Source organism: Balaenoptera borealis (genome assembly GCF_965194805.1).
Source record: "Balaenoptera borealis genome assembly, chromosome: 17".
NCBI classification, from domain to species: domain Eukaryota; kingdom Metazoa; phylum Chordata; class Mammalia; order Artiodactyla; family Balaenopteridae; genus Balaenoptera; species Balaenoptera borealis.
In genome coordinates, this window is record NC_138876.1 from 32,344,802 (window position 1) to 32,372,438 (window position 27,637).

Here is a 27,637-nt window from a genome sequence, read left to right on the forward strand (position 1 = left end):
TGGGTTGCCCAGACTCACACCAGAAGCTTGCATCAGAGCCAGGATTAGACGCCTAATTCCCATCCATGCTGCCTACCTGCCTCTTCTATCGCTGATTCAGGTATAACCTCATCACCCTGCCAGGGACTTTGATCCCAGCGAGGGTCAGGGGACTGGGGCTGCCCAGAGCCCCCAGCTGGGGCGCACTGGAGACGCCCGGCTCTGCCCCCTCTCTCCTTGCTCACTCTGGCTCACACACCCTCGTTGTCTGCTCTTTCTGCCCCACGGACAGCTTTTCCTCCAGAGGAAACAATACCCTGAAATCCCCTCATAGCCACAGGGGCCTGGAGTAGGAGTGGGGGTGGGTGGGTTAGGAGAGTAGGGAAAGCAAACTCAGTGACTCTAGGGCTGCGGAGGACTTAAATACACCTGGGCCTGGTGGCTTTGTTTCCCCAAAACCCTGAACCGCTCAGTGAAGGAAGTCACCCTTTTCTGCTCTGCCTTTCTGTCCCTTTAGACCATCAGTCAGGGCTGGGAAGGCCTTCCTTTCGAATTGCTCTCACCTACACTTCAAAGTAGATATGTTTCTGTGGGTTAAGCTTTCACAACCTTTGTAACCCTCCTTTAAAATGAGTCCTCTAAGGAGTAATGGGTCCTCAGACACACTTTGGTATGTTAGTCAATCAAACGAATTCTTTCTCCAGCAAGAAGAAGGCAAAACAGCAGGAATCTTGCTTCCCGCCTTCCTCCAGTGCCAAGATCATCGTGTCTGGGATTACTTGTTTCATGCCCACTGAGGGCCCGTGTGTCTGGGTGCAGAGGTGGCTGAGTAGGGCAGAGAAAAGGGAGGTGAGGGGTTTCTGAGGACAAGCTTCCCCTCTGAGCACGTTTGCTCGCCTCCCACCGGCAAGCTGGTAGACGACATCCGGCATCTAGACATGCCCGGCGTCTGGACAGTGGTGGCCAGAAAGGGGGAAGACACCTTCTTTCTGCGAGCTGGCTTTTCTCCTTAAACTTACCCAACACTCTCTTCTGTGCGGTCAGTGAATCTCAATGAGCTATTTCCTCCTGCTTCAGTGACATTCTACAAATCCCCTTTTCTGATCAAGTTTGAGTTAATTAAATGCGGAGAGTTTATGCTGCATTGTGTTACAGGGCATTTTGTGATATAAAGTGTCTGAGATAAAGAAACCTTTGAAATCATCATCTGAGCTTCAGAAAGGATGTCACAACCACCCTGACACCCAATCTTACTTTCCTAGAGTGCTGTTATGTGTGTAGCTTGGCAGAGTTGCATATTTATTATTATTCTTTTCATCTTTACACAATGGTCTTTTGACAATAATTGCATAACCTCCTTGGGCTTCTTATTCCTGGCTTGACAGCCAAATCTATGGCACTTTATTGATGTTTCCTAATTTTTAATCATTTTGAGGTTTGTGTGATCTGAGACTTGAGGAAATTTGATAATAATAATACCTTGCATTCCAGTATTAAAAATGCCATCTCCGAGGTCACATGTGACCACCTACTCCCCAAACTCGAAGTACCTTCCCATCCTCTGTCAGTTGATGGTTGAAAAGGACAAAAGAACCAAAGTAAACTAGCTGAAGCAAACACTGGAGAGTCTGAAAGAGGGGACATCAGACATGGCTGGTTCCAGGAGCACCAACGGTGTCATGAGAACCCAGTCCCTCTCCATCTCTCCTTCCTGTTCTCTGTGTTGGCTCTGTTCACAGGACTATTCCCTTGTTGTCTTTTACTCCCTCCAGGATTCAAGTCCAGCAGGAAAGAGAAAGCCCCTCATCTGCTCAACCTAACACAAGTTAGGATCAGCTCTCACTGAGCACAGTTAGTCTTCTTGGGACCCGTGTCATCCCCGAACACATCACCGTGGCCGTGAGGACTTCCTGCTGTGATTGGCAGTGCTTAGATAAGCAGATCAGTCCCAGAGCCGGAGGTCCCATCAGTTCCACCCAGGCGAGTGTTCTGAGAATGCACGGGGATGATTTCCTGCTAAAGAAACTCCAGTGACTGTTGGCAGAACGAGGAAGAGAATAGACGGTGCAGCAGCACGCGTCCACCACGCTCCCCACGCTTCCTGCGGCATTCGATCTCGGTGCTCTTGAAATCCCGCATTGCCGTCTTCCCCCACGCAGGGCTCCCTGAGCTCCCTTCTCTCTCACAGCTCCTCCTCTGTCTTCTCTTCATCCTTCTCACCTGGGAGGAAGGGGGTGGTCCACAGCTGTCCAACCCTATCCCCTCAGCTTGACCACGTGGAGGTCACACTCAACTTGCCATCACCTTCTCGGTGCCTTTATCCAGCTGTTCCCTCACCCAGAGCATCGTCCCTCTTCCCACCCCTCCTCTCTCCATGTCCACGTCCTCTGCGTCCTGCTTCAGATACCTCTTTGTGAATCTTCCATATCTAATTTCCTTCAAGGCAGAAATAAACTCCCCCTTTCCTCTAAACTCGTATCTTTAGCCTCTCTCGAAGGTAGAATTTTCTGGTTTCTTTATTGTTATCCATTGAAATATGTATGTGTGTCACTGTTGGCTCTTAGCTCCTTGACGACGAGAATGTCATTTATCTTTGCTCCTCACATAGTTAAGAATATTTAAAAGGAAATCCAGATCAAGTGGTTCTTCGGGGCGTGGGTATTTTCATTGCTGCTGGCGGTGTCTGTCTGTCTGTCTCCCTCCCTTCCTCTCTCTCTCTGCGTGTCTCTCTGCGTTTTGGTACAGACACACTATTCATAAAGGGAAGAAACGAGGTGGATTTCTTTCCCCAAAGTGCGTTTTCTTAGAAAGGAAAACAAACGTCCCTCGTCTTTAAAACTACCTCCAAGATTTTTCCCTTCCAATGACTGGAAGGGAAAAAATCTCGGTGCACATCCAGGGTCTGGACGTACACCTGGATTCAGGGCGGCGGAACTTTCAGGTCAGAACCCCGCTGACCTCTGCGCCCACCCCAGCCTTTCGCGCAGGCCCAGCCCCCCGGGGGTGGAGCCGCTCCTCCCCCACCCCCTCGCAGCGGGTCCTTGATAAACCCGGAGCCGGGCCAGCGCGCCCGCCCCGTGCCGCCGGAAGGAGGGCGGCTCCGCAGCGCGTGCGCCCCTCGCCATGGCGGCGCCGTCGCGGCTCCTGATACGCGGTGGGCGCGTGGTCAACGACGACTCCTCGCAGGTGGCCGACGTGCTGGTGGAGGACGGCGTGGTGCGGGCGCTGGGGCGCGACCTGCTGCCGCCCGGGGACGCGCCGGCCGGGCTGCGGGTCCTAGACGCCGCCGGCAAGCTGGTCTTGCCCGGCGGCATCGACACGCACACGCACATGCAGTTCCCCTTCATGGGCTCGCGGTCCGTGGACGACTTCTACCAGGGCACCAAGGTACCCGCCTCGCCGCGCCCTGCACCCCGGGACGCCCGCCGAGCCCTTGGCCGCCTCTGAGGCTGCCCCCCGGGGTCTGGCCGGGCCGGCTCGCGCCGGCGTCGCGCGGGGGCCTGAGGGGGCGGGAGCGAGGCGCGGGGGCCTGAGGGGGCGGGAGCGAGCCGCGGGGGCCTGAGGGGGCGGGAGCGAGGCGCGGGGGTCTGAGGGGGCGGGAGCGAGGCGCGGGGACCTGAGGGGGCGGGAGCGAGCCGCGGAGACTCGAGCGGCGTCAAGGCGCCCACGCTGAGCTTCCTTCTTCTAGGTGGCCCTCCTCGGTGGCATCAGCCCGGCTTTGGCCAAGCCGGGCACCCCCTACTCACTTTGGGTAATTGTCCGGTTTACGGCAGCCTATTCCCGCACCCTCGTTTCTCTGCACCCCTTCCCCCGAACCCCTCTTTTTCACTGGGTGTTCTGTGGAAGTCCACAAGTCCTCCATAAAATCGATACTCTTTTAAGTCGACACTCCCAGACGTTTGTCCCCATCATCCATCCCCAACCCAAACCGAGTGAAAAATCCATTCACCCGGAAGTTACTGCCGTCACTCAAAAGTTGCCAGTGCGCGGAGGGTGATGGTGATGAGCCCACGCGTCCACAGTCTTTGCCTCCACCCACCAGCCGAAAAAGTACGACGCGGACAGGGGTTTCCAAGAGAACTGTTGCAGGAATGGTCTCCCAGCACTCGCACCTGACCTGTCCCCACCCCTTCTCCGACGTGCTTGCCCCGGGGACATTAAACACAGACCCTGATTCTTGCAGTTTGAGCACCTGCATCTTTACTGATGGTGTAGGAGGGTCAGATCACAGGTCCCAGGTGAGGGAGGCTTGGGTTTCTCTAGACACAAAGGCCTAGAGGCTCAGTCTATGAAAAGACCCTTAAACGGATCCTCAGAGCTCCCGAAACCAAGATCAGGAGATGAACAGGGCAGCCTTACAGGAACGTAAAGTTAAAACTGCCCGCAGCACTTTGGCCGGAGCCAAACCTACACCCTCCTTGAGGCTTGCGTTTGGGGATGTGGTGGGAGCAACGGCTCCTTGCAAAGTGGAAGTATCGATACCCTTAAGGTCTAAAATGTCACTCACGGATGCGCGGGTTTTTCCTCGTGGGTCACGCCCTGGTGTGTGTGAAACAGATCGGGCTGTTTAGTGCAGGTACAGGCTGCAAACACTTTCAGAGCAGTTTTGAGGATATATCCGTTACCCAACCGATTTCTAACCGTTTTACTCTCCTTACACCTCTCTCCCTCCACGTTCCTCAGTCCTCTAGGATAGACCAGAATGTTTCACGGAAAAAAGAACCATCTGACCCAGAGAGAGGGGTCTGGGGCAGGCTGCTGACGCCAACATTTGCAGAGCGTCCTCCTAGTTACTAATTATCAACCTTTATCATCAGGCCAATGGTCAAAGTCGTTTGTAGGAAGGATCGTTATCTGTTTTGAAGAGTATTCATTTTTCTCTCTTGCTAAAACGTGAAATTTGCTAAATTTCATTGAATTTATGTTGACATTTAAAATACGTTTTTTAGATGTCCAAGCAATACACGATTATAGACAATTGGAAAAAAATAATAGGAAAGTAGAAAGAGGAAAAGTATTACCCATAATCTCCCAGTCAGTGACAACCCATGTTTTGGTGTATTGTCTTTATGGTTTTCATATGCTTTATTTTACATAATTGAGGTTGTATTGTGCATGTGTGTATGAATGTGTGTACCTGTATTACAAAAGTTTTGTAACCTGTTGTATTCAGTTATAGTACATGCACTTTCTGTTATCACAGACTCGTCATTCACTAAGTGCATTGCTGATGGCAGGGCATTCCATTGACACCCCCGTTTGCCAAGCGGGGACCTGCTGCTATGGCTGACCATCAGTCACCAGACCCACTAGCGTTATTCCCCCTCATTATTTCCCTTTCTCTGATCAGGGTTCCAGATGAAGCAGCCAAGAAGAGGGGTTAGAATGTTGCCAGGGCAGGACATTCCTTCTCATTCTCAAGTTTATCTGTGCATGCCCCAAGACCCTGGGAGGTGGTTCTTAGTTTTCTATCTGTTCTTGGCCATTCTGGGATTCCAGTGTGGAGAGATTTACAGTTCTATACTTAGAGGGCAGGTTTTTGTAGCATATATATATATAGTCTGTTCTCACCATTTGAAAGAACTTACTCACCAGTTGATTCTGTAGGCGTTTCTGTACTTAAAGGTTGTCAAAACATTAAAGGAAAACATGTTTTTCATGAGCTTAGGATCACAAGCAGAAAATGATATGGTCCGAGATAAGGTCAAAGATTTAGCAAAGACTAAATTCACGTGGAACATTAAACAGTACTCACAAAAGGGCCAAGTTGCAAAAGTCTACTGCAAAATTGATTGGTTGAATCCCAGGACATCCCCATCCCCCAAACAGATGAGGCTCCGTAAAATGGAACCAGCCAGGTAAATACAGATAAACATGAGCATTAAAGTATTGGCCTGAGTTCTGAAAGAAGGGCATTGTGGAGTTATTTTGTCCTCTTTTCTAGAGTCTTCACGATAATTCCCAAGGCAATGTTGATGGAGTTTCTGGTTTGGGGAAACAGGGACAAAGAAGTCTTTTGTAAATGCTCGTCATATTATATACCAAACTTGAAAAACATCTTATGAATACTGTTAAGTAGCATTTACTTTATCAAGTCCGTGCTATGTACTAGGCACTGTGCTAAGCTGTGCATTGTCTTCCAACAATCCCAGGTGCCATTGTCTACTCTTCGCAATTGAAGAAACTGAAACTTAAGTCACTTGCCCAAGGTCGCACACCTGGTAAGTGGTAGAGTGGCTCTTCAAATTCAGGACTGCCTGCCATCCCTAGAGCTCTTACCTACTAGGTTCTCTTCCTTTCTGAAATGATGATTGAAAAAAAGTCTAATGTTTAGATTCGTCAGAATGGCAGTAGGTAGATGAAAAAGCTGTAAATGTAAGGTGTGTGTTACTGTGAGAAGTCTTTTGTCAAAGACAGAGCAAAGTCATCTTTCAGAAATACACTAGCCCTTCTTTACCTTCCCGACACTGGAGGCAGTTAAGGTTGTCAAAATAAATACACATCTCACGGTTTGGGTTTGTGAGACATTTATACATGCATTTATAGCCACATCATCCCTAAGGCTACAGAAATGGGTACCTTAAGTACAGAAAGCCATAAAGTAAGGACGATATATCATGCTTTCAGGAGATGGGCCCCAAAAGGTTAGACCAATAGCTGTGTGCTTCCTGCAAGCATAATGCTAATCATTTATAATATCTGACAAACAGAAGGGATACTATTTGTGGTGGTCTATGTATTGATCACTAGATTGTGATGGACCCCAGTTTTAAAAATGAAATATAGGTCAACCAAAGGTTACATATTTTGGAAATCTAATTCGTGTCAGAGGTAGGTTTAAAGCTTATAATTGATTTAGTTAATTACAGGTAAAAGCTTTCCATCTGATGTAAGTAATGGAAATAGCGTTCTGCTTTAAAGAAATCATATTTCATTTTGTTGGTCTAGACTGGATGTACAGTGGTCTTCCAGTAATTCAGTATCCATTGTGAAAGACAGTGGGATTTTTTTATTCAAATGGGTATTGAAAATTAGATAAACTTGAAGGAAATACGACTTTGCTTTTACTACATCCTGTGATAAGAGAATGAATTAAAAGGACTTGGCCAGTCTTCAAATATATGTATTTGTATTCAGACATAGATACAGCTTGGCGTGGGTGGACTCACATTGAAAACCTGGCAGCATCAGCAGCTGGCAAAAGGATCTTTTTTTTTTTTTTTTTAATTGAGAAAATGCAGAACACTTTTTTTGTAAAGGACAAAAAGTCCTCAAAATTATCAAGAGAGAAAATTATACTTTGCTCCGGAACATTTTGGTAAAATGCCATGGAGGTGATTACTTATAATAAGGCAGTGGAAGGTACATGATTAAGCACATATTTATGGTTGTATTTATAGAGCTTCCTCACCTGGTAGAAGAGCTGTGATTCAGAGAGCTTGGTTACAAACCAAATCCCTTTTTCTGTTTCTTGCTGGCGCTCCAGGATGGTTTTCAGAAGCTGTGCATGCTGACTGCATGACCTTGGGCAAGTCACTTCCTCTACTGGTGTTGTCAGCATTTCCGTATCTGTAAAACAAGGCAATAGTTAGAACATCTCGGATTAAATTTTTTTTTTAAGTAATGAAAAATACATATATTTATCGTTCAGGAAAATGCTGGAGCATTATATTCGCTTATCATACATAGTTGAATGAAGACACTGCTTTTTTTTTTTTTTTAAAAAGGAAAATACAGAAGAGTATAAAGAAAAATAATATCTAAATCATCTATAATTTCAACATTTTGCTTTTAACATTTTCCTTTCAGATTTTTCTTTTTGGGGGCACATATAAACATTTTTCCTTCTACTAAATGGTACGTACACTTTGGAATCAGCCTTGTTCGTTAAACCTTTCCCCCACTTCACTCTTGTCAGAGAATGTGATTTCTGTGGCCTGTTGACGTCTCCGAGGCTAAGTCCCAGATCTTTCTCTCTGGTCTTGTATCTCTTCTGCATCAGGCTTTCATTTCTGCCCATCGACAATGAATGTCCCACAGGCGCCTCAAACTTCAAGTGCCCAAGTTTATCCTTCTCTTCAAGTGCTCGACCCATTTTTCATCCTCTGTTTCCCCAACTGTTAACAGCTCCACTCTCATCTTGTTCGTGTTGGACATTTTGGTGGTTTCCAGCTTTTTTGGCTTGTGCATAACAATGTTGTGACGTAATTCATCACTCAGATTCCTGATGATTGACGTAGAAATCACCCCTCAGGGTCAAATGCCTGGGCCAGTGAGTGTTAGATCCATCCTAAAGGAGTCTAACATACATCCAGATTGCCTTTCAATTTATGCCCCCCTCACAGCAATACATCCTAATTCCCATCTCACTGCATCCTAGCTAATTGTGGATATTGACTTTTTTTAAATCTATGCTAATTTAATAGGAAAAACATAGAATTTCGTAATGTTTTTAAACAAGCATTTCTTTAATTGCTTGTAAGGCTGAGCTTTGAACATTCTTGTGTTAATAACTTCCATGTTCCAGCTATAAGAGTGTATAATTCTGTGATTTCCTTCAGTGGCTATTTACTGATTACAAAGTTAATCTTTGCACTAATCAGGAAGAAAATAAAACCATCTCAAAGATTAATTTGAAACCACTTGACATTAAATAGGGCTTTGGCCCTATTGAAGGTATTGTGTGTTAGGAATCCTTTCACTGAATTTTACAGAATCTGGGACTTGCCTTCTTTCAGTTTTCATACTTGAGTTTTGCAGGCTTTTCACTTCCACCACTTGTTTTCTCCCTCATTTATCTGGACTGCATACCTTCAGTGTCTGACAGGGGTAGTCAGTATTCAAGGTTTCCTTGACGTTGCTGTCGAGAAAGAAAAATTTTTCCTCTAACTTCTTATGTTTAGTTTTTGGGGGCCCACAAATTAAACTGACAAAAGACAGATTCACAAGAGAAAAGATAGATTTTTAAAATTCATGTACATTCAGTGCAAGTTCACAGAAAAATGTGCTTCAAGGAGGCGGTTAGAATTTGGGGCTTCTGTATCACCTTAACAAGGGAAAGGGTGGGGAAGAAGGGCACTTATGGAAAAGCAAATGACTTAGGAAAGACCAGTGGGTTCTTAGGGGAATAGATGGAGATACGATAGTTCATGACGAGGTCTATTTAGGTGCAGTGCAGGCTTCTAGTCTCAGGTGGTAAGAGTCATCTTCCTGGAAAGGCATTTATGACAATTCAGTTCTTTTGAAAAGCTCTGCTTTTAGGCAGGTAAGGGAGTTCAGGAAAAAAAGCCTATTCTCAAATGCCTTCAGCTCAAAATGATTTTTATGCCGCGGTGGCACATTCTGGACCTTGTCACTGCTGTCTAATATGGAATAACCTTATTAAGCTAAGGAATTTTCAAGTTGATAGTTATGTTCCGTGAATTCAGTCAACAAAGTTCTTGGAAACCCACTACGTGCCAGGCATTATGGTTGGGGTTATGGAGATGAAAACGGTGGTCTTTGCTCGCAATGGCAGACAGACTGGAGGTATATGGGGTTCTAATTTATCTTGGCTTTAATAATAAATTATATACGGTGGACTTTTGGACTTGTAGACTTAACTTGGACAATTTGTGACTATTTTTGAGTGAACAATTTTTGATCTGGCATTTTCCCTTGTGCTTAGTAACCATTCATAATTGCTGGCATCGCTGGGCTGCATTTCCAATAGGTGAGCCTCAGCAACTCCCCAGAGCCTTCTCCTCAACACCGTTCTGTGCTTTTTCTCAGATGTCAAGTGACAGTTGAGGGAGGGCACTGCAATTTTTCTGTTATGCTTCATTGCATCTAATAGAGGAATTTCATGTTATAGTGATAGTCATGCGTTCCTGAGCCCTGAGGATCTGTTCATACGTAAAAGCTTAAAATAAAACAAACCATAATCTTTTTTTCAAAACAGGAAATTATTGGAGGCATAGATATAGAAATAGACTATAATTTTGTTTTGTTAAAAGTCCTAGTTAACGCTGATTAGGTAATGGGCTTGGGACAAAACTGAGCATTCAGCTTTCAAGTGTGCTCAGAGTCTACATTCTCCAGTAACATTTTCATAGAAGGATTTCAGAAACTGCACAGCCAGGGCTAGCAATATTTTTGAGAAACGAAATCTCACATGAATACGCAACTTGCGCAGCTTTCCCACTTTGCTGTTGGAAAAGTGAACCATCTTAATTCTTGCATCTCATAATTTCTGGAAGACATTCATTGGCCTTCTTCCTTTCTTCCTTAAACATTTAAAGAGTATTTATGTACCAGGCACTGTAACAGGCACAGGGCCTATGGAGATGAAACTACATCAGCTAAATCAGAATCTCTGGGGGACAGGATAAAAGTTCCCTAGACCATGCCAGTGTGCAGCCAGGGTTAAGAGTCACTGGACTAGGTAGAGAGGGGACAGGGAGAGAAGAGTATGGGTGACTTGTCTCTCTGAGGTGGAAAGGAACTCAGATCATGCAGGGCTTTAGGGGCTGTGTAATAATTGTTTTCTTCATCCTGAGAGCAGAGGGAAGTCAATAACAGATTGGAAGTGGCCCAGACTAACTGGTCTAGTCTAGTCAGAAGATGAGGGTGGCACAGGGCAACGGAGGTGCAGACGCAGGAAGTATGGAGACTCATGGAGTATGTAGGGGAGGGGATAGGTTGCTGATGGATTGGATTTGGGGATGTAGGGAAGGGAACAGGTAGACGTCAAGGGTGCCTCTTGAGTCTGTGGTTTGCACAGTGGGATGGGTGATGGTGTGATTAATATTTCACATTTGGGGAGGCAAGGAGTGTGGAGAGGCACTGTGGAGGACATCTTTACAAAGCTGGATATGCTTCTAGAGTTGGAACGTAAACTGGGATCATGAAGTTTCTTCTCATAAGTCTTAGTGACTATGAGAAATCTGAAAATTCAGCCACGTGTTTTTCTCCCTAAGGCTCAAATGTACTGTTGGATTTCTTTTTGTTTTATTTGGGTCGAGCAGGTCCTCTGATAAATTTTAGTGAAACAAAGTCACTTGTTCCAGGATGAGCTTAGAAATGAAAATTCAGTGACCCCATAAAAGGAAAGAAAATCCTTGGGATGCTTTCAATAATGATTTACAACCTAATACAGTCTTAAATAAAGTCTTGTGTTCTGTCATATTATGACCCCACTGTTGGTTAAGAGTTTATCCCAATTTATGTTCTATCATGTTTTCACCAAGACAGCACATGCTCTTTTCCCCTCAAGACAAGGTTTTAGACAAATTGGAAGGTTTTCAAGGGAGAAGAGCCAAAGTAATTAGGAGCTGAAAGAACTGATTTATGAGCCAAGATTAGAAAAGGCAAACGCATTTTGTTTGGCTAACTGACAAATAAAGGAGAAGTCAATCCGCAATAAATACAAAGGAAACAATTAGGTTTTGTATAAAAATATGAAAGAAATTTTCACCCTTTACTGGTTCTCCCTCCCCTAAACTCTCTTCATTCTTCAAATGTTGATCCTGGTGAACATTTTGTGAAGTGAATCTAGAAGCATCTGATGTTAAAAGCAATTCAATGAATACTGAAAATATCCAAGGTGAGCTAGGAATGAGATGTTCTGATGAGTTGGTTTGCTGGATAAAGTTAATTATCCCATGGCTAACAAGTGTGTGGAGGCCAAGAAGCACTGATATGGGCCTTTCCTTGTAACTCTTCTAGGGGCGCATTATTTCAATGGCAGCTGTTGCAGTGATGAACATCACATGAGCTTAATGAAGTTGCGTCTCATTTGTGAATTTACAATTTATAATTTGATGGGACTTGTTTTGTTTTGGTATGGCTTTGGGTTTCCTAAATGCTTGATTCATTTTACCAACCTATGCCTTTCTCCAAGTAATGATTCACTGATGACCTGGGGCAACAGGCTGGAAGTCAGATCACACTAAATGGAAGATGGGATAAGGGGGAATGGCCTGCATAGGGTTGAGGCCCAGAGTAGGCTGAATGTAAGACCTCCTGCTCAAAGCTGTATTCCTCCTCCATGTTCCCAATGAGAATTTACCAGCTGTGAGACCCTGGAGAGTCATTTGACCTCTCTGAGCCTCGTTATCGTCAACTGTAAAATAAGAAAAGCAATTTCTACCTCTCAGGACTATAGCAAGGCTTCGTTCAATGAGCTAACGTGTGTAAGATGCTTAACCCAGGACTGGGCATTTGAACAAGCTCTTCTTTCAAGAGGCAGATACTTCCTGGGAGGGGCAGGTCTCCTTCACAGCTCCTGGTGTCCCCTCTAATTGGGATTACAGAACTGCAGCTCTGGCACGTGGCTCCCTGGATCCAGTGGAAAGAAGGGAACATTTCAGATCTTGAAATAATAGTCAGGGATTTGAGATAACTTTGGGCAGCCAAGGGACCCTGGGTAACCAGAGAGAACCGAAGAGGCAGGAGGAAGAAAGACGTTCAAAGGAGGCTGGGGCGCTGACTGCCCGGCCACTGTTTGCCAGGTCCCAGGGTAGCAGCCAGGATCCCTGCGGCAGGTGGATGGATAAAGCCCCAGGGGTTTGGAAAAAGACAGGTTCCGTTTTCAATCCATTGCCTAGGATTGGCCCAGGCTATCCTGTCCCAGGCACTATAGTTTTTCTAGATCTGTTCCCATTTTGAGGGTGAGGAGAAGGAGGAAATTAGGGAGGAGAAACAGAACAAGAAGAAACCAAAGAAGACAAGTGGCTGCTCCTTTTCTGTTCATTAAGGAGATAGAGCATTTGTGATAAATCCTTATTTATGGGCTTTTAAATGATAGCCCCAGGAATTTCAATTTGCTGTAGTTTAAAAAGAAAAAAAAAAGTGGCCATTTGACCATCACATCTTCAGTCTCATAAGAGGCCCATCGAAGTTGAGCTACTTAATTTATATGGCATATACATGCATACCTGGATTTGTATCACATATATGTAAAATCTTTATTTTTTCTTCTTTTGAAAGTTAGGCTTTGTTATAGAAAATGTAGCAACTACTGAAAATAAAATTTAACTAGAGGAAAATTAAAAGGATCTGTAGTCACTCCACCCAGAAACAGCCGCTGGCTCAGACCTGTTTTGTTTTCTTGCTAAGGGTTGGTATGTTCTGGAGCATGTTGCCGTGGCTTCTCTCTCTCTCTGGTTATTTCCCCTGACCTTGGGACCCCTCTGGCATCCTCTGCAAGGTGACTGCCACATCTTTCTCCTGCGTTTGAGTGCTCTTCTGCATCGGGGCTGCGTTTCTCTGTCTGCAAACACACAGAGTGGACATGTGCCCGAGCACCTCACGCTCAGGGTGCTCTCCGCAGAATTCATGCTCCCTCCAAAGACCAGATCGGCTGCCCTCCTCTGTCCCCTCATCTGCCACCTCTCAGTCACTCCAGTCAAAATCAGCTCCTGGACTCCCGTCACCCCCGCAGACAGCCGGCCACTGCCTTGCCTTCTGGGAACCATTGCTTCACACATCCCAGTCATCTTTTTGTAAAGTACAGTTGGTTTACAGTAGTGTGTTGGTTTCAGGTGTACAGCATAGTGAGTCAGTGTTTTTGCAGATTATACGCCATTATAGGCTATTACAAGATAATGGGTATTAATTCCCTGTCCTGTACAGTACATCCTTGTTGCTTATCTGTTCTATACATAGTTGTTTGTATCTCTTAATCCCATACTTCTTATTTGTCCCTCCCCATCTTCCTTCTCTCCTTTGATAACCACAAGTTTGTGTTCTCTATCTGTGAGTCTGTTTCTCTTTTGCATGTACATTCTGCCCTTTACCACTTTTCTGCTTGATGCTTCCTCACGGACCCTTTTCTCAGAGTTTCTCCCCTGCTGTCAACTGTTACTGAAAGCACTGGCTCTGGAGCCCAATGACCTGGGTCCAATCTTGCCTTTGTTATTCTCTAGCTGTGAGATGTGGGGAGTTATTTCATGGTGCTGTTCTCAGTTTCCTCAACCCTGAAAAGGGGTTAACAATACGACCTGCTGCAGAGCTGATGAGATGGTTAAAACACTTAGGACATCAGAATAGTTCCTGGCACATAATAAGCACTCACTACAAGTTAGATACTGTTATCCTTATCAGCAACTGCACATTTATGTCCTAATGCTAATTCAAATCCCAGCTTCCTCCGAAGCTGTTTCCTTCCTCTGAATTCCCAGGAGTCTTTTCCTCTTCTAGGGAGCTTAGCAATTTTAACTTCCCTTTAGCAATTCCTATACCACATTTAGTATGGAAGTGTACTTACTACCTATTATTACCATCTGATTATTTTATTATAATTGTTTGTGCATGTTTCTGTCTCCCCCTCTAGACGGTCTCATTATTTGTGTGTGTCTGATTATTAGTGTGTCACATGGTGGAGTGACCAGGTGAACCACTGGGGGGTCCAGTTTCTTCCATTTAGTCCCTTAGTCCTTGCTCTGTACAAGATCAAGAAAAGGGCGATCAAGAAATGGGCAATGTCAAAACACAAGAAACTGGTGATGTTGGTTGCTTCCTGGAAGACAGAATTGGAGGGAAGACTTTTCATTGCATTGTGTGTAACAGCCCACTCACTCCCTGTAATGGCTTACTTGGGTAGACATTTTTTTGGTAATAATTTTATTAAGATGTAATTGATATACAATACCAGTTAGCCATTTAGACTGTACAGTTTAATGTTCTTTAGTATATTCACAGAGCTGTGCAACCATCACCACAATCAATTTTAGAACATTTTTATCTCCCCAGAAAGAAGCCCATACCCTTTAGCTATCACCCCAACTTTCCCCAACCCCCCTGGCTCCAGGCAACCACTATTCTACTTACTGTCTCTATGGATTTATCTCTTCTGGACATTTCATATAAATGGAATCATATGATATGTGATCTTTTGTGACTGGATTCTTTCACTTATCATCATATTTTCAAGGTTCATCCAAGTTGTAGCAAGTGAATCAGAACCTCATTCCTTTTTATGGCCAAATAATATTCCATTGTATGAATATACCACATTTTGTTTATCCATTCATCAGTAGATGGGCGTTTGGGTTGTTTCCACTTTTTGATTATTATGGATAATGCTGCTCTGAATATTTGTGTACAAGTTTTTGTGTGGACATGTTTTCATTTCTTTTGGGTATATACTTAGGAGTGGAATTGATGGGTCATATGGTAACTCTATGAGGAACTGCCAAACTCTTTTCCAAAGTGGCTGCATCATTTTATTTATATTTCTACCAGCACTGTATCTAGTTTCCCCACATCCTGCATGTGATAGACATTTAATATGGAAAGAATTGCTCTTTAAGCTGGATTTTCTAGTTCAGTAGACACTAAAAAAGAACTTTCTTCCAACACTTTAATTAATAGCACTTTCTATTAGAAAAATGCCCTTCAGCCTCAAGGGATATCTGTGAGAAGACATTTTAGAAGGAAGAAGGTGAGAAGGTTAATCTGCATTCGAATAAGAATATAGAGCCTAAGGAATTTTTTCTGGTATTGTCATTATACCAATAGGGATTTCTTAAGAAATGCAAATATGCATTGTTTTGCCATGCATAAGGCAATTGTTATCGAAAGATAAAGTACAGGATCCTGTATAAATAGTGAGATTTCTGAGAGCAAAAAGAGTTGGAGTGGGACCAAGTGACTTAAGGACAAATAAAAATCCATTGAAGTAAGCAAGAACAAGGAGATAGAATAGAGCTCATGTAGCAGCTGGGACCTTGGGAGCACTCGGCATGTCTGGGGGGCTGTGAGTGGGGGGGAAGGTGACAGGGGTGCAGACCTGGGAGGGAAGCTGGTGGCACTCCCTTCTTTGCTGTAACATGACCATGTTTCTGGTGGTGAGATGAGTCAATGTATGAAAAGTGGGGAAATGCCTGATTCTAAAGCAGTGGTGCAAAGGCTCATCACTCATTGTGGGCCGAAGCTTATGAAGCACTTACCATGAGTCAAACACGGTGTTAAGCAATTTATATACGTCACCCCAATTTAATCCTCCCAACAATCCTGTGGTTCAGGTACAATTATTGTCCTCACTTTACAGGTTAGGAATCAAAGGCACACAGAGGTTAAGAAATTGCTGTCTACACTCCCATGTTCATTGCAGGATTATTCACAATAGTCAAGATATAAATAAATTAACGTGTCCATCTATGAATGAGTGGATAAAGGAAATATGTATGGTGTATGTGTACAATGGAATATTATCCAGAAAGAGGGAAATCCTGCCATTTGTGACAAAGTGGATGGACCTTGAGGACATTGTGCTAAGTGAAATAAGGCAGACAGAGAAACACAAATATTACATGATCTCACTTATATGTGGAATCTAAAAAAGCCAAACTCAGAGAAACCAAGAGTAGAATGGTGGTTGCCAGGGGCTGGGGACGGGGCGCATGGGGGGAATGGGGAGCTGTTGATCAAAGGACACAGACTTCCAGTTATAAGGTGAATAAGTTCTGGGGATCAAATGTGCAGAATGTACAGAACAATACTGTACAAGGAAAGAAGGAAGGAACAAATTAAGGAAGGAAGGGAAGGAGGAAGGACGGAAGGAAGGAAGGAAGGAGGGAAGGAAGTGGTTAAGGAATTGCTCAGAGTACCATAGCTGATAAGTGCTGAATCTGAGCTGTGCCCTGGAACCAATAAGCCTCTTTGGTCAGTGCCCTTAACCAGTGCACTAGTATATCCCCGCCTATGTTTTTTTTTTTTCACCTACATTGTCTGAACACAGCAGTTAAAAACACATTTAACCATCTTTTAATCTTAGTTTAAATAAAATCAAAGTCAGTAATTAGTCAAAGACGTGATTTAATAACTTAACAGTTTTTAATCCAGTTGTAATGTAACATAGTGTAACATGCCAGGGAAAATAGAAGCTTCGAGGCAGATAGCGCAGGGCCTTGTAGATCGTGTTAAAAAGATTAAACGCTATTCCAGAGGCAGTGAGAAGCATTCAGTTTTAAGTCTTAGAGTCAAGAGGTCACATGTGTGCTTTGGAATTTCCCCCTAATTGCAAAAAGGGGTTTGCATTGGAGGAAGTAAGAGCAAAACTGGGGACATAAAGATCAAGCTGAGGGGTGACACTAAGACCAGAGCATTGGAGGTGGATTAGAGGGGACAGCTGAGAATTAAGGAGTCACCAGTTGGTTGTGGGGAATGAAGGCGAGGTGGGAATCACGTGAGTCTCCCAGGATTCTGTGTGGAACACAGTGTAGTTAGAGATAACAGTTCACCAAGATTGATTCTAATGAAATGGATTGTACAATGATGTTTTCTTGAGAAGAAAAATGTTTGCATCTTCTCCGTTTTTCCATTTTGGTTTTTCTTTACAGCCTTCACTATTTTCTTTGGTCAAAGCCATTTTCATTTCATCAGACGTGTCATTCTTTTTGCAGAAGCAATTCCAGCTCTTTTAATACTTCAAACTTTAATTTATGGGACATCTATTCATGTCTCTCTAGATCTTTTAAACAGGCAGCATCTTTGTGCAGTTTCCTGGACCCATCAAGTTTGCCCGAGTGCTTGCAAATGCATGTTGTTCAAGGAGATAAATGACTCAACTAGAAAACTGTTGGCTAACCTGTTGAAACTCTCTTGTGATTCCAGGCTGCCCTGGCAGGAGGCACCACCATGATCCTTGATTTCGCCATTCCTCACAAAGGCCACTCCCTCATCGAGGCCTTCGAGACCTGGCGAAGCTGGGCTGATCCCAAAGTCTGCTGTGACTACAGCCTTCATGTGGCGGTGACATGGTGGAGTGAGCAGGTGAACCACTGGGGGGTCCAGTTTCTTCCATTTAGCCCTTTAGTCCTTGCTCTGTGCAAAGATCAAGGAACAGGCAATGTCAAAACATAAGAAGCTGGTGATGTTGGTTGCTTCCTGGAGGTCAGAATTGGAGGGAAGACTTTTCATTGCATACTCTTTTGTACTGTTTGAATTTTGAATCATGTGAGGTATTATCAATTTAGAAAACTAAAAAAAAATTTAAAGCATATGAAGGTGGTAGGATAAATCCCTTATACTCATTCACAAAAGACTTTCCTAATATTTAATTCATGAATTGTAAATACTTTAAATGTAATTTTTAAAAGTACTGGACTTCTCAACTTCAACAATACAGGACACTTTTAAGCAGTCTTTTCCCACAGATCAGAACTTTAGTTAGAAATGTTTTTAATATCTGGGAAAAAACCAAGGAAGCGACAGACTGGGAATGTGTTCAAGGCCTTCTCCCAGCTGTGCACTAACCTGGTGCTCTGCAAACATCAACACCTGGTCAAAGTATTTCAAAACAGAGCTTACACAACCTTCCGTATCTGCTAATTATTTAGGTCATGGCAGAAATGATAACATGATTCAGACAGAAAAGACAGTTTTGAGAGATGTTAAAATATGTTTATTTTTTTTCCCGTGAAAACATGTATGTGTACTTTGGAAGAAACTTTTACTTGTGGTTTAAATCAATAACATGTTTTTCCACATTGAACTTAATTCAGAACTCGTTTTGCCAGAAAGGGCTCACGGGATGAATTTATTTGAAGTTACCATGTAACTTATGTCCCTCCTTCCTCCCAAAATTTGGACTGTAGACACCAAGTTAATATAAAACAAGTAATCAGTCTTTAACAGATAGTTCAGCAAACATACTAGCAAGGTTTATAGTCCAGAGAAAAAGTTAATTTTTCCCCAGAAACGCCATTCTAACTGAGGCATCTTATCTCTTTCGTGCTTTTAGGGTCTTCCTACCTTCCTACCTTCCTTCTTCCCTCCCTCCCTCCCATCCTTCCTCTCTATCTCCCTTCCTTCTTTCCCTTCTCGCTTCCTCCTTTCCTCCCTCTCTTGTTTTATGAGATAGAGCAAAGGTGAAGATGTTTGCCCTTACCAGTGTTTCTCACACTTTAATATGCAAATGATTACCTGGTGAATATTGTTAAAGCACAGATTATGTTCAGTAAGTGTATTAGTTTGCTAGGGCCGCTGTAACAAAGAACTACAAATTGGGTGGCTGAAACAACAGAAGTGTACTGTCTCACAGTTCCGGAGGCTAAAAGTCTGAGATCAAGGTGTTGGCCGTGTTGGTTCCTTCTGAGGGCTGTGAGAAGAATCTCTTTCATGCCTCTCACCAGCTTCTGGTGGTTTCCTGACAATCTCTGGTATTCTTTGATTTGTAGGAGCATCACCTGAATTTCTGCCATCATCTTTACATGATGTTGTGTGTGTGTGTGTGTGTGTGTGTGTGTGTGTCTAAATTTCCCCTTTTAATAAAGACACCAATCTTATTGGATTGTGGTCCACCCTGCTGACCTCATCTTTTTTTTTTTTTAAGGTTTTTTTTTTTTTTTAATTTATTTATTTTTATTTATTTTTGGGTGTGTTGGGTCTCCGTTTCTGTGCGAGGACTTTCTCTAGTTGCGGCGAGTGGGGGCCACTCTTCATTGCGGTGCGCGGGCCTCTCACTGTCGTGGCCTCTCTTGTTGCGGGGCACAGGCTCCAGACGCACAGGCTCAGTAATTGTGGCTCACGGGCCTAGTTGCTCCGTGGCATGTGGGATCTTCCCAGACCAGGGCACGAACCCGTGTCCCCTGCATTGGCAGGCAGATTCTCAACCACTGTGCCACCAGAGAAGCCCTGACCTCATCTTAATTAATTACATCTGCAATGCCCCTATTTCCAAATGTTGACCGGAAACAAATAGACTGCTGGGTATTTCTCCAGCAAAGATAGGTTTATTTGGGATCAGCAGAGAATTGCAGTTCAGGGTCTGCAAGCTTGGCCAGCCACGTGCAAGTCCCCGAAGGGCAAGGGAAGGAGCAGGCTTTCATAGAGGGGGAAAGGAAGCTGGGAGGCCTGTAGTAAACAAAGAGCCCGTGACTTTTCATTGGCTGAGCCCTTGCCAAGAAAGGAGTCTTTTTTTTTTTTTTTCCCTGTGTTGACATGCAGGTGTGAGAGCTCCCCCTTCTGGTCTCCCGACATCCGCTTAATTGAGGTTTCTATTTATTAATTTTTTACACAAGTGAGGTCACATTTGGTACTGGGGGTTAGGACTTCAACATATGAATCTGGGGGGACACAATCAACCCATAGCAGTAGGTCTGGGGCAGGACCTGAGATTCTGCATTTCTAACAAGCTCCCAGGTGGTGCTGATGGTGCGAGAGCAATACAGTATAGTGAGACTTACCCATGGGTATGGATGTGGATGACAGGGACGTTTAACGAGGTCACCTTCAGAAAGGCTCTTCTTCTCAGGGAGTAATAGGTATTTCATCTGAGCAATGCAGATCATAATTCCCTTTGGGAACCCCATTGTGTGAATATTCCAACAATGTTTAAAGCATTTTTTTTCTGACTATAAAAATAATAGACTCATGGTAGAAAATATGAACTTATAAAGAAGCTTAAAAAAATGAGGCACACTATCCCAAGTCCTACCTTTGCTGTTGTCACTTAATGTACCTTGGAACCCATTCCATCATTTCAGTGATGACCACTCTCAACATTTTGGTGTTTGCCGTTCCTTTTCATGCATTTATTCATCCAACAAAAAGCTATTGAGTGGCCACTATGGACCAGGCAGTATTCTAGGATATAGCAAGGGACAAACTGTACAAAGGCCCTGCTCTTATGGGGTGGAAATTCTAGAGGAGGAGGCAGGCCATCAACAAGTAACTATATTATATGCCAGGTGATAAAGCGCCATGGAGGAAAGTAAGGAAAATTAGTAAAGGAATAAATAATGATGGAAGTGAGTAACTTAATATGTGATATTGTCATTTTTAAAACTTTACTGATTCAGTAGGGAAAAGTTGCGTTGTTTTATTTTGTACTTTTTTTTTTTTTAAAAAAATTATTTATTTATTTATTTATGGCTGCGTTGGGTCTTCGTTGCTGCACGTGGGCTTTCTCTACTTCTGGCGAGCAGGGGCTACTCTTCATTGCTGTCTGTGGGCTTCTCATTGCAGTGGCTTCTCCTGTTGTGGAGCACGGACTCTAGGCACGCGGGCTTCGGTAGTTGTGGCACGCAGGCTCAGTAGTTGTGGCTCACGAGCTCTAGAGCACAGGCTCAGCAGTTGTGGTGCACCTGCTTAGTTGCTCCGCGGCACGTGGGATCTTCCTGGATCGAACCCATGTCCCCTGCATTGGCAGGCGGATTCCTAACCACTGTGCCACCAGGGAAGTCCCTATTTTGTACTTTTTAATCAGTAGGAAGGTTAACATTTTTTCCATGTTTATTAGTCATTTGTATATACTGTTTGAACTGTAACATTTTTTACCTAGAATGTTAGGGTTTTTCTTATCAAGTAGAAACAGCAATAACTCTTTTTAAATTTTTTATTAACTAAAAGCTATAATCCTATGTCTGTTATACATTTTTATGTTTTGTTGTATATTTTTGTTTTATATTTTATGTTATATATATATATTTACTTGTATGTGTGTGTGGGGTTTTTTTTTTAACATGTAGAAATTCAAGCAATTTTATTTGATCAAGTCTTCTGACTTTTCCTTTGAAGTTTTTAGTCTTTGATGAGACTAGAATTGGACCTGCAAGGGCAATTACTAAGCTAGTTTTGATCTGAACTTGTCCCTTACCGTTGGTGTGATGTTACGATTTATAATAAGAAATGCATGTCTGGTCTTCGTTCCCATTTCCTGCACAGAGCTCCTAAAACCCTTGGAATTTCCTAAGTGATGAGAGCAACAAAGGTGTCTTTTATTATGTTAAAGAAGTGATTTTTAGACCGCACCTAAAGATGGGGGCTGATTGACCCAGGAGCCAACTGTATTATTAGAGGGTTGAAAATTTCAGTCCCACCCAGCTGACCTCCGGGGAGGGCAGAGGGGCTGGAGTCTGGATCAGTTGCCAATGGCCAATGCTTTCATCAATCATGCCTGTGTAATTGAGCCTCCGCAACAACCTAAAAGGATAGGATTTGGAGAGCTTCCAGGATGGTGACCGAATGGAGATTTGGGGAGAGTGGCGCTCTCAGAGAGGGCATTCAAGCCCCGTGTCTTTCGCCATTCCTTGCCCTATGACGTACCTCTTCCATCCAGATGTTCATCTATATCCTTTATCGTTTCCTTGTATCATAAACTGGTGATCCAGTAAGTAAAATGTTTCTCTGAGTTCTGTGAACCGCTTTAGCAAATTAATCGAACCCATGGAGGGGGTTGTGGGAAGCTCTGACTTATAGCCAGTTGGTCAGAAGTGCAGGTAACAACCGGGACACCCCATAGCACTGAACGCTTAACTTGTGGAATCCAGTGCAGTCTACCTGGTGCAGGTAGATAGTGTGAAAATTGAGTTTAATTGTAGGATACCCCCCCGCTGGTGTCTGGAGAGCCGCTTGGTGAGGGTGGGGAACCTCCCCACCTCCACACATTGGAATCGGTGATCAGAACCTTTTAGTTGGCAACCCAGAAGGCTCCTGAGGCTTCTGATAGGTCCAGAGTCGCTCAACTCCCAGGAGCTGCCAGTGGCTCAGTCTGCATCTTCCACTACCTTCATCTCTGAACTCATCCTGTAGGTTTCAGATTTGACCCCAAACCCTTACTTCGCATTAGCTCTGATTCCTTCTAGAGACACAGTTGCTTCTGTTGCTGCCAGTGGCTTTGTTTTCATGTTCTAGAATAATTTCTTCTCATCAGGAGATAGATGCTGAGAATTTCATAAAGTATAACAATGAAGTATTTGGGGGAAATACTATTAACTCACTCATGACTTAAAAGTATCGTAGGGACTTCCCTGGTGGTCCAGTGGCTAAGACTCTGCACTCCCAATGCAGGGGGCCTGGGTTCGATCCCTGGTCAGGGAACTAGATCCCACATGCCGCAACTAAAGATCCCGCCTGCCGCAACTAAGACCCAGAGCAGCCAAAATAAATAAATAATTTTATAAAATAAAAAAATAAAAGTATCGTAGCAACAGCAATTCATCAGATGAAATGAGGTCTAACCTAGGGGAAAGATCAAGACCTTAATTACATTTTTCTGGAGTTCAACTGATGTCCTTATTTTACTTCATTTTCTTCTGAATGCAAGATTTTGGAGAATGCTGATATTATCTTTAAATTAAAGAGTGACGTTTTGTTGTGGTTTTTGTGCCCTTTTAGGTTAAAGAAGAAATGAAAATCCTTACCCAAGATAAAGGTGTGAACTCCTTCAAGATGTTTATGGCCTATAAAGATCTGTACATGCTGAGAGATGGGGAGCTGTACAAGGTCTTCTCTCGGTGCAAGGAAATTGGAGCAATTGCTCAAGTTCATGCAGAAAATGGAGACCTAATTGCAGAGGTAAGTAACTGCCTTCCAGAACTTCCACAGAAATGAAAATGGCCATAACTTAAGGTGAGGATGACTGGCCCCATGTAGGTAAATTCTTTTAATGGATTGGAAGAAAGGAAATTCAGAAACTAATTTTATGTGGCTTGGAAACACATGACTTGAATTACTTGCTGCCTGGCTCTGAGTTTTTTGCAGGTGGTATATGTATTGGAATGAGGAGTTCCCTTTTTCAAATCAGTTATTAGATCTCAGGCAAGGTTTATTCTAAAAACACAAATATTTTTCTTTGTGTCCCTAGCATTTTTTTTTTTTTAGGTAGCTCAAGCTGCTGGTTCAGAATGCCAAAGTGTGGACATCGGTGAAATCTGATGACTAAAGCAGTGCATTAGGTAGCTGTTTAAAGCCCCATTCTTTTCAGAAACTGGGTATTAAAATGTGCTGTGGAGGAATCTAGATGATATTTCTCATGTTAGTTCCATTATTAATGCCCGAAGGGTACACCATCTGCAAGATTTAAAGAGCTGTCTCTTACCCTTTATATTAGCTGATCTTTCTCTCTCCCTGGGCTCACTTCCCATTACAGTCAGTGAGATGGAGGCCCCATGGCCAGGATGAGGGGGGTGTGGTGGGCAGGGGGGCTGATAAGAGGAAAGCATGAGCTGTAAGCTCAAACACACCAGGTTTAAACTGGACTCCTCCGCGTCCTAGCTGTGTGACACCAGGCGAGTCATTTTGACACTCTGAGTCTTGACTTCCTGCCTTTTTTGTAAGGAAGGAATAACACTTTTGGAGAGAGGAAATACTGGTCTAATATCACTCCATGGATTGGGGGAGGAGGCAGTGAAGAGAATGAATCAGTAAAACGTAGAACTAATTACATAATAGCATGAGTCGCTTCATCAAGGATATAATATGGGGGACTAGAATACTTTGTTTTATTATATTTTGTTCTGAACCAATAAAAAGTCTTAAATATGGACACTACTTTTCAAAGACTGTAAGTAGAACAGACCTCATTATCTTTGTCACCTTTTCAATCAAAATAATTTGATTGTGAAATATGTATATGAAAAATTAACACATGCTTTGAGAGTAGTAGATTATTTTTACCCAAAACACACACTGTCTACACCACAGTCACACACACCTATACCTATTAGATCTAAAATAAAAAAGCCTGGCAGTGCATTCGTTTCACAGCAAAATTATGGGAGTTGTCGTTAGTAAACCTTTCTCACCGGTGTGTATGTTCCTGCTGCCTTTTTTAGGGAGCGAAGAAGATGTTGGCTTTGGGGATAACGGGTCCTGAGGGCCATGAGCTGAGCCGCCCAGAAGCGGTGGAGGCAGAGGCCACGCTGAGAGCCGTCACCATAGCCGGCGCCGTGAACTGCCCTCTGTGCGTCGTGCACGTGATGAGCAAGTCCGCAGCAAGGGTGATAGCAGATGCCAGGAGGGATGGTAATTCCTGAACTGTAGCCTCGCTTACAACTAGTACTGTTAGCTGAAGAGTAAGGTAAAATAACGCCAACCCCTGCTTTTGCTTATCAGACAGTTGCCCATGAATTTCCACAACTTTTCTTTCTTTTTTATTTTGAATCTTTGAATTTTATTTTTTTATACAGCAGGTTCCTATTGGTTATCTATTTTATACATATTGGTGTATATATGTCAATCCCAATCCCAACGATTCTTCCTCCCTTTTTATTAGCATCCTTTCTGTGTTCTCGCAGTCTTACATGTCTGTCTGTTTCTGCCCTCTTCAGCCGCAAGCCCCGCCCTTCACACCACTAACTGCCAACTCTCCAGTGAACTTTACAGAAGCTTCCCTGGCTCTTAGGCACCTCCGCTAGCCCTTCCAGTACCTGAATCAGGGTCAGGCAGGGCACACAGTAGGTGCTCCACAAATTTCTTTTGAATCGAATTGATTCGTCTCACAGCAACTTGGTTGTTGGCGCGATTGAAGCAATTATCCAAATAGTGTTTTTATGACAATTATTTTAAGATTTTTAAAGCAAAGTTATGTTTACTCCAAATTACTTAATTGCCTCACTTCTATAGTGTAATTTTATATGTAAACAGTCATCTTAAAAGAAAGAGAAAATCTCCTATTTTTGATAAGAATTGAACATGGAAATAATTTTATTCATTGGCCAGTACTGGGAAAGGAAGAATGAAAAACAAATAAGGTGTGTTTTATTCAGTACTTTAGACCCTTCTGGGATGTGGTACTGGTTTCTATCTCTCACTTTTAGGAACCTGGATAATCAGAAATCGTTGTGTAAATCATCCTGGCTATTTGTTTTTTTAAACGGAAACTGGCTGCATTTTTATAACATGGATCTTAAAAACTATGAAAATAGATTTGGCATGTCTATAATTGACACTAAAATAAATTTTTTCAAAATTGCTTCTTGTTGCTTGAGTTTCAATAAGGATTTTGTGCAAGCTAAATGCATTTTTAAATGTAATATATCAGTATCGTGTACTAAGAGTCACCTCAGTTTCACACAGGAGTTAATAAGGTCTTACTACCAGCCATTTCTGGTTGCTTTTTTTCCCCACATATAGTATAATTTCAGTATAAAAGAGCACACCACTTCAAAAAGAATCTGTACTTCAATTTTAAGTTATAGCTTTAGGTTTTGCCACCAGATGGCGCCATTGCTAGCTCTATGAAATTGGTTTTCTCTATTTGCTTTGAAAGTGGTGTACCGTGTCCCATAGCCTGTCAGTTAGGTCCGTAATGTCAGAATATGGTTTAACAAACAGCAAAATCAGCAGAAATGGTCAATCTTAACCCACCAGCAATCTGTGATTTTGCCAGTTCTGTCAGGAAACAGTTTCTCGATTAGAGTATTTATTTTGCATTGGGATAGAATTCCATTAGCAGCGGAGTAAGTCTAGGGAAGGTTTTAGAATGTAAATCGTAGGCAGAAAACTATTAAAATTAAATATGAATATTTTAATTTTATTTTAAATTATTTTTAAATATAATTTTATATTTTGAATATGTAAAACGTGTACCTGGCCCAAAAGTCAAAGTGATATATTAAAAGATATATTCTCAGAGATATCTTGCTTCCTTCCCTAGCTTCTTCATCACATACCCCATAAGTAATTATTTTTATTAATTTATTTCTGGCCTACCCTGTAGTGTTTCTCTTTATGAAAAAGGAACATATCTATATTTGTATTTCTCTTTCTTTCCTACTTGAAAGGTAAAATCCATAGTGTTCTGTATCTTGTTTTTTCCTACTTGAAAATATGTCTTAAAGGTCAGCTCATATTAGGTATAGAGAGCTTCCTCATTCTTGTTTACAGGTGCAGAGCATGCCACTGTATTTTTTCAACTAGTCTCTAATTATGGATATTTGGGTCGTTTCCAATCTTTAGCTGTTACAAATAAAACCACAGTGATGTCCTATGCCTATGCTATTTCATATTTGTGGAAGGTGTATTAGTTTCCTATTACTGCTGTAACAAATTACAGCAAACCTAATGGCTTAAAACAACACAAATTTATTATCTTATAGCTCTGGAGGTCGGAAGTCTGCAATTGGTCACACTGGGCTGGAACCAAGGTGTTAGCAGGGCTGTGTTCCTTCTGGAGGCTCTAGGGGGTATGCCCTTCCTTGCCTTCTCTAGCTTCTAGAGACCACCTACATTCCTTTGTTCCTGTCTCCCTTCCTCCATCTTCACAGCCAGCAATGGTGGATGGAGAACATTGCATTATTCTGATCTCTCTCTTCTACTTTAAGGGTCCTTGGATGACATTGAACCCACCTAATTAATTCAGGATAATCTCCCTATCTCAAGATCCTTAATTTACTCACATCGGTGAAGTCCCTTCTGCCAAGTAGGGTTAACATATTCACAGGCTATGGGGATTAGGACATGGACATCTTTGGGGCACCATTATTCTGTCTCCCGCAAAAGGGTAGCCTCAGGGTAGAGTCCTAGAAATGAGAACCTGGAAATAGTTCAAAGGGCAAGTGCATATCTACTTTTTGGACGTTGCTAAATCCTTTTGCAAAGGGGTTGTAAACATGAAATACTTAAAATGTCAGCCCAAATGATTTACCGTAATAACACTTGTGAAAATACTCTAATGCGCAATTTTCAGAGGCAGCAGAGGTCCAGAATAAATTAGCACGAGAGATTGTTCCATCGCTGGCATGTGACCTCTCCCAGGTGGTCAAGCAGTGTCAATCCATTCACATGGTGACTGCATCAGCCAATCCAAGGGCAGATCCGTGGGGAGTACAGAGTGACAAGAGCTGGTGGACACACTGACCTTTTATAGAAGATTCCTCTACTCTGTACGCATTTATTATCTAACGTAATTTCTGAACATAAAAGAGCAAGATACATCTATTCATTGTTA

At 43.0% G+C, this 27,637-nt stretch overlaps 1 protein-coding gene across 2 annotated transcripts in view; it reads left to right on the top strand.

The window, feature by feature from the left end:
- The first annotated feature begins 3,028 nt into the window (after positions 1–3,028).
- The window catches only part of DPYS (dihydropyrimidinase), a 79,573-nt gene continuing 54,964 nt past the window's right edge, over positions 3,029–27,637 (top strand). Inside the window, exons 1-4 of one of the 2 annotated variants that reach the window (XM_082364347.1) lie at positions 3,029–3,366; positions 17,578–17,736; positions 23,083–23,262; positions 24,522–24,711. In XM_082364347.1, coding sequence (XP_082220473.1) covers positions 3,103–3,366; positions 17,578–17,736; positions 23,083–23,262; positions 24,522–24,711 — 793 coding nt within the window. In that variant the 5' untranslated portion in view covers positions 3,029–3,102. The remainder of the gene's footprint in view (positions 3,367–17,577; positions 17,737–23,082; positions 23,263–24,521; positions 24,712–27,637) is intronic. The other variant, XM_082364346.1, reaches the window with a different exon arrangement.